Consider the following 7,200-nt stretch of genomic DNA (forward strand, 5'->3'; position numbering starts at 1 on the left):
ATAATTCTTGGACTTTGGGCTCTGTTTTCGTTGGTTGGTTGATTGGTTGGTTGTTGGATTTCCCCCTGCTTTGTCCCTAAGACCTGGACCCCAATAGTCAGTCCCAGGCAACCGGGAGAGGGTGGGGAGGAATCTTAAAAATAGCATTACTGGGCATTAGGAGGCAGAAATGGCATCGAAAACAGACTTCTCTCGCTGGGGTGGGGGCGGGGGGGGAACATCGATTTGAAACTCGCAAGTCAGGACCCGGTTGCCCCCCTCAGCCCCTTCCCACGTGTGTGGAGGGGAATAAAGGCAGGAGGAAATAAAAGAAATCAACTGCAATAGGCCTAGGGAGGTGAGGAGGGAGAGGGCCGGTGCATTCGCCACATGCAGAGAAAAATCAAAAAGTCGGGGCGGCCCCTCCTCCAGACCTCGAGGTTAAGTGTTCATTACCCTCGATTCTATCTCGCCCTCAGCAAACCCGGCAGCCTGAGCTTTGAGAACATGGAAACTCCGAGATTTTAAAAAATAAAAGAAAGAAAGAAAAAAGTCAGGCTGCGGTGGGAAGAACCCGGTATATAGGTTTAAATATTTATACAGAAGCCATACAGAATTGCACGGCGAGGGCTCCAAGGGCTGCGGAGGCCACGCGCGGCGGCCGGCTCGGCCGGCCAGCCCGGGTTTATTGCTTCGAGAGGGAAGAGGCGGCTGCCGGGAGCCGAGTCCGGGCCAGGGACAGGGGAGAAGGCGGGAGTTGCAGAGGAGGTCCCAGCTCCCCTCGGCGGTCCTGTCCGGGAGGTGGCGGGCAAAGAGCGCTAGGAGCGCGGGGCTGCGGAAGATGCCGGGCGCCGCTCAATCGTCCACGTCGATCTCTTCGTCTTCCTCGTCCTCCGAGCAGTCCTGGCTGCTGGCCGGCTGGTCCGTGAGCGGGGAAGCGGGCGAGAGCTGCAGGGGCCCGGCGCCCGGGGCCTGCGGGGCGCCTGGGGGGAGTGCCGGAGAGCCAGGCCTTGACTTAGCCCTGCCGCAGCCGCCGCCGCCGCCGCCGCCGCCCGCAGCCTCCGAGTTCTGCTCGAGTTCGGCCAGCGCCACGATGTCCATCTGCCCGCTGGGGCCCAGTTTCTTGGCGGACTCCACGTCGGCCTTCATCTCCTCCAGGTCCCGTTTGAGTTTGGCACGCCGATTCTGGAACCAGGTGATGACCTGAGCATTGGTGAGGCCCAGCTGCTGCGCAATTTGGTCGCGATCGGCGGGGGACAGGTACTTCTGGTAGAGGAAGCGCTTCTCCAACTCGTAAATCTGGTGGTTGGTGAAGGCCGTGCGCGACTTTCGCCTCTTCTTGGGGGTCTGCCGCTGCCCAAAGATGGTCATCCCGTCGCGGCCTGAGAGGAAACCAAAATATAGGCTTGCGCCAGAGGAGAGGAGACCCTACCCCGGTCCTTACTCACCCCACCTAGACCCATCCGGCCTGCAGTCTGACGCTGTTCCCTTCTAGGATTGGATTCGGCCACCCGGACTAGGGCAAGCCTAGGCTATGGCAAGCCCCCTTCCCCCATCTCTCGTCTACCGGAAGTCCCTAGAAAAATTGTTTTGGTCTCTGCCACTTCACCTGAGAGTTGGTTTGAAAGACCCGAGGTCGCTAGAACACGAGAGCCAGACAGGGACGCCCTGCCTGGGTGTGAATGTTGGCTCTCCACCTCGTCGCAATCAGCCCTGCTGTACCCCTACCCAAAATGTCCCAGCGAAGGCTCTCCATTCCCCACCCAAGGAACAAGGCTAGCAGTACCCAGGTCACTGAGAACGGGAGGGAGTTAAGCAGAGCAGGCAGACTGCAGAGAGATGTTGGGTTCCTGCCTCCCCTCCGCGGTCACTCGACTCTGGCCTATCCAGAGGCCCTTGGAAATAGGGTTTGGGTCCTGTCCCACGCATCTCCACTCCCAGCGGCAGCGGCTTGGGCTGGAGGGCCCAGACAGCCGGCGCGGGAGGGGGCGGGCAGAGGCAGAGAGCACTAAGCGTGGGACACATGGAGCCGGGAGCCTGGTGCTGGGCGCCGGAGAACCCAGTGGCGGCGCCTACCTTCGGCTGCCTGCAGGACGCTGACCTCCAGCCCCTTAAAAGTCTTGCTGGCGAGCTCCTCCAGCGCGCACAGCGGCGAGGTCTGCGAGAGCAGCGCGCGGCCCGCCAGGGGCAAGCCGCCCGGAGCGTGCTTGTCCGCGGCCGCCAGCAGGTGCGCCGCCCCGCACAGCGAGTAACTTCTCCGCACAGACGGCTTGTTGAGGATGTCCTCGATGCTGAACGGCGTCAGCGGTTTGTTGGAGTTGGCGGGAGGCGGCAGGTGGTCCAGCGGGCTGCGCCGCCTCTCCTCCCCCGGCGCCGCCTTGCTGTCCTCCTTGGAAGTCATCTCGGCCTCGTTTGGGGGCCCGGCCGGGGCGGCTCGGGCCTCGGGGACCCAGCCCGCGGGCAGCTCGGGCGCCGGGAGGCGCGGGCGGGCGGCAGGCGGGAAGAAGGCCGCGCCCGGCAGCGCGCGGGCCGGGCTCGGGGCCGATTAGCGCAGCGGCAGAGGCGAGCACAGCCGCACGGGGCCCCAGGAGGAGGGCGCTGACGCGGGCGCTGCCGCCGCCGGGGCTTCCAGCAATCCGGGGCGCGAGCCGGGGCGCGCCGCGCGGGGCTCCAGTTTCGCCAGCCCCGGTGCTATTTAAAGGTGTCAGGTGGCTCCGCGGCGGCTCCTGGCCCCGGGTCCTGGCGGCGGCAGTTGGAAGAGCCGAGGCGAGGGCGCCGATCCCGTACTGCGAGGGGAGGCGGAGAGATGGGGCAATTGACTATTGCTAACAAGTTAGCCTTGATCGAGGAGTAATCAATTATCTGCAGCGGCACTTCTCTCTCTCTTTCTCTTTCTCCCTGTCTTTCTCCTCTCTTCTTTCTCTCTGTTCTCTCTCCTCCTCTTCTCTCTCTCCCTCTCTCCCTCCCTCTTCCCTCTCTCTCTCTCCCTCTCTCCCTCCCTCTCTCTCCTCTGCTCCCCCCGTCTCTCTCCTTCTCTCCCTCTCCCTCGTCCTCTCTTTCACTCTCTGTCTGTCCAATGCAGGCAGCTCTAAGTTGGGAAGCTCATTAATTAGCGGGCCTGGGGTAGGAGGAGCCGGCTGGAATTAGCCTGCCTAATGCGCCTGTCAGTCCCGGCGCTGCGCCGCGCTCGGCCCGAGCTGTTTGTAAATTACATTAGCGGCTCCTTTATTGCACCCGAACCACCGGCGACTGAAAAGCCGCCGCCCCCACCCCAAACTGTGAGCCGCGCTCCCGGCGTACCCGCCTCCCGCCGGCCTGGCTGTGATGGCAGCGCTGGCCCGGAGGTCTCAGGCTCTCCAAGCCGGGATTTGGCGCCGGAGAAGCGCGGCAGGAGCCCATCCGGGGAGGTATGCAGCCGCCGCGCGGGCCAGGTAAGACCAGGAGCCTGGGTGGGCCCCGTCGCCTCCCAGAGCGGATTTTGCCGAGCTGAGATCAAGGACCCAGCGCCCCTACCCCTAGATCCACTTGCCCCTCACCCACGGCCTTGGGCAACGCGCCTGGGGAGAAGGAATCTGCAGCCCTCGGGTTGGCCCGCGGGAGGTCCAAGGAGGCTCTGCAGCCCTGGGTGAGGCGACACAGGACACAGGGGTGGGGGATCCCAGGGTTGGGAGAGGAGGCCAGTCAGAGGACACAGCCTTCCCCAGTCGAGGGGAGTTGTTGGTGGCTCTGGGCACCTCTCCACCGGCCTGAGCCTGAAGCGACAGCCTTACCTCCTCCGGCAATCTTGCACACTCTTCTCAGGCCGCGGCTCTCCGGGCCGGCTGGGGCCACGGCCCGCCTGGTGACCGGCTTCCGACCGTGGTAGCCGGACCGGGTGCCGGGGCTAACGGGGCAGGCTCAGGGCCTCCCCGCTGAGCTCTGCCCGGCCCCGGCCGGGGCCCCGCTGCCGGCCCCGCCCAGCCCAGCGCCCGGCTTGAGTGCACCGCCAGGCCGACTCCAGCTGTTCCGGATGCGTGGCGGGGGCCCGGAGGGGGCCGGGCCACGGATGGGGCTGCGATCTCAGGAACCCGCAGGGAGAGGCATTCGAGTCCGACTAGGCACTGGGAACCCTACGGCCCGAACTCTGTGCATATCAGGCGAGCATTTATGTGTGTATTTGAATGTGTTTATGTTTTTGAATATGTATATTTGTGTGTGGTTCTCCATGTGTTTATTTGTGTAAACGTATGTGAACCTGTGGGTATTTTGGTGGCTTGAACCCCTACCTGTGTCTTTCATTCCCCTGAGGCACCCAAGGGGGCTATGTCCCCAGTTTTTGGTGTGTTTTTTTCTCTTGAGTCCCTCCATTGGTTTGCGTGGGGCCACCTGCCCTGCCACCCTAATTTTCCATTTCCACCCCTGTAGAAAGGAGGGGAGGAGGAGGGAGGTTGTAGCCAAGGGAGGAAGAGCTGTTCCCTCCCCACATACAGCCCCAGCCCTTTCCCTGGCTTTGTTTGTAAACTCCTGGGCAGGCAGTGCAGTCTGGCAGCCCTGCTTGGTCCAGAGAAGGCCCCAGAGAGGCCAGTGCAGAGGACTGTGGCCTAGCCCAGAGGTTGGGATGGGAAGAATAGGACCTCTTGGGCTTCTTGCCCCTTCATACCTCCTCCAGAGAGCAAACCAAGCTGGGCTGTGGGGCAGGGGACAAGTTCTCTTCCTTGATGCCTCTAGCATAGAGTCCTCTGAGCATCAGAGATCAGTTTCTTTATCTCCCGGTTAGTTATTCATTTGGAACAAGGCTTGCAGCTCTCCAGAGTAAAAGGGGACAGTGTAGGGAGAGAGAATTCTTGTTTGGGACCTCAGTGCCTGCCCCAGGCCTGCTTGGCAGTGTTGGGAAGATCTACTTATCCTCTTCCGCATCTTTGTCCTACATTTTGGGGGGAGGACAGGTGCTTTAGAAGCAGGAACGGTGAGAATGTTCCCCCAGAACTGCAGAACTATCCCCAAGGCAGGCTTGTCTCTGATGCATCAGAAGCCATGAGGTGAGACTGGGCCTGGAGTCAGAGTCCAGAGATGGTGGAGAGAGATCTGAAGAAGAGGGCTCCAGGGAGCTGAACCTTGCTAGGTTGGAAGCTCTGGGACCAAAAGGGGTCTGCTCTCTCCTCTCACTTCCTGCTCTCAGGATCTCGTCTCAGCCTCTGGCCCACAGCCTTTTCCTGCCATAACCCCCAAAGCCCTGACCCAGAGCCTCAGGCAAGCCATATCCCCCATGCTAGCAGAGGAGGCCCCTCCAGATCAGGAAATAGGGACTCTTTGGTCCCCATCCTCCTGAGGAGCCCCCATTAATACTCCTCCTCCCCCATTTTTCCAGTCTGTTCCTGTCTCCACACCTGATATTGGTTGGCAAGACAGGATCTTAAGGACAACCCTGCTGTTACCCATCTCCCAGTCCCTCAGGACCAGCAGAGTTCAGGATTGTTGTGAGGCTGCCAGGAAGGTGAGGAAAGTGAATTGGGGAGCAGAGGGGTGGTAGCATAGAATTCCTCCACTGGAGCCCTGTTTCCCTGGACCTTTAGTCTCTGGCCACATTGTGTCAAAGTGGACAGGACAGTCCACAGTCATCTGCTACATTACCCCTTCCACCCATCATTGTCAAATCTCTTCTTCTCTTCCTGGCAGGCACCTGCCGCCCAATCCCAAGGTTTGGGGTTTTTTGGTCTATTTGGTTGTGCTCTCCGCTGGCCAAACAGCTCTGGCCAGCATAGTTGGGGAATCAGGGGGCACGTGGTGTCACCTGCCTGTTTTGTTGTTTAGGGCCCCCTACCTCCATCACCTCATCCAGATTATCTTCAAAAACCAGCCCAACTGCCACACTGATTTTTTCCCCCAACCCTGTGGTTTTCCCCCAACTCCAGACCCCAGTGTGTGGGAGGTTGGCCTCCTTCTGCAGAGCTAGGAGCTGTGTTTTGGGTTTGCCCTTAGCCTCACTCCCTCTCCTGCCAGAATGGGAGATGCTTAAGGGCAGGGTCCTTGATGTGGGGATTCCATCCACTTCAGACATTCACAGGCCAGGCAAGAACCTGGGTACTCTCAATTATTGGTTGAATGAGTTTTTGTCAAGCAAATAGAGTATAAACAATTATGTATTGTGGAGGGGCAAGGCTTGGGCTTTGGTGGTCCCACCTCAGAGGATTTTTGGAGATAGTAAGATTTTTGAAAGGGGAGTAACTCAGAGGCAGGTGGGGTGAGTGTTGGTGGGAAGGAACTCTGCCATTGCTCCAGGATCTCACCTTCTACTCAGCCCCCTTCATGGGATTCAGTGCTAGTTCAGGAAGACTTTCTGGGATCCCCCACCCCCAGTCAGCTGGGCCAGTGTCTTCTCCCCTGGAGGTGGAAGCAGCTGGTCCCTGGAGTCTGCTCCATAGAGGGAATGCCTGTCTTCAAAGTCTGGTCTATACTGTATCCTGACTCCCGAATTCCTGCTTGCTGCCAATACCACCAGGGCCCAGCCTTCTTTGGTCTCCAGTGGAAGGGGAAGGGATTATTCTGCTCAAAATCTGCTTTCTCCCTAGTTCAGTGAATATTCCAGACAAAGAGGAGGGAAAGAACATTGCATGAATTGCGAGGGTAAGAGGACCCTGTAGACTCAGACAAAATGAGTTATTCCTTAGCATGAGAGAATATTCAAGTAAACCCTCAAAGGCTCCATCGGCTTTAATCCAGATTGTTTTGGTAGCCCCATTCATTTCCTGATTATTTATGTAAGCACCAGCATTGGCCTTCAGGCCAGCGCTTCCTTCAGAAAAAAGGTTCTGACATTGCTTGAAATTAGTTAACTTGACCACAAATCAGGATCATTTTTGTCCCCCAGGGACCTGCTACTGTGACACTCCTTGTGGAATTCAGAGAGTGTTTCTTCTGCTGTAGAAGTAGACTCCGATAGATGGCTTCCTGCCACCCTGGCTGAACCAGGACTGCCTACTTGGTTTTTATATTCTGCCCTGGGCCACCTTCTGCAGTAACAACAACAGTAACCATGACAATAAACACCATAAGCTCTTACCATGTACTTGGCTACCATGTGCTTGGCTTCCGGCTAAGAGTTTTTATTGATTTTATTTATTACTCACAACCCTGTGAGGTAGCTACTGCTATTACCCCGATTTTACATACAAGGAAAATGAGGCCCAGAGAAGTTAAGTAACACTTCCAAAGTCACACAGCCTGTTTGGGAGTAATTAGGAT

At 58.6% G+C, this 7,200-nt stretch overlaps 1 protein-coding gene across 1 annotated transcript; it reads right to left on the reverse strand.

Moving 5' to 3' along the window:
• Nucleotides 1-834: 834 nt before the first annotated feature.
• On the reverse strand, nucleotides 835-2,380 carry LBX1 (ladybird homeobox 1; the record flags this gene model as incomplete). The annotated part of the gene is made up of 2 exons (XM_079707199.1): nucleotides 835-1,361; nucleotides 2,056-2,380. 2 exons carry the CDS (start codon nucleotides 2,378-2,380, stop codon nucleotides 835-837), a joined length of 852 nt encoding a protein of 283 aa, XP_079563325.1.
• Between the last annotated feature and the right edge of the window lie 4,820 nt (nucleotides 2,381-7,200).

The sequence above is a fragment of the Hyperoodon ampullatus genome, assembly GCF_949752795.1.
Source record: "Hyperoodon ampullatus genome assembly, chromosome: 1".
Lineage (NCBI taxonomy): Eukaryota > Metazoa > Chordata > Mammalia > Artiodactyla > Ziphiidae > Hyperoodon > Hyperoodon ampullatus.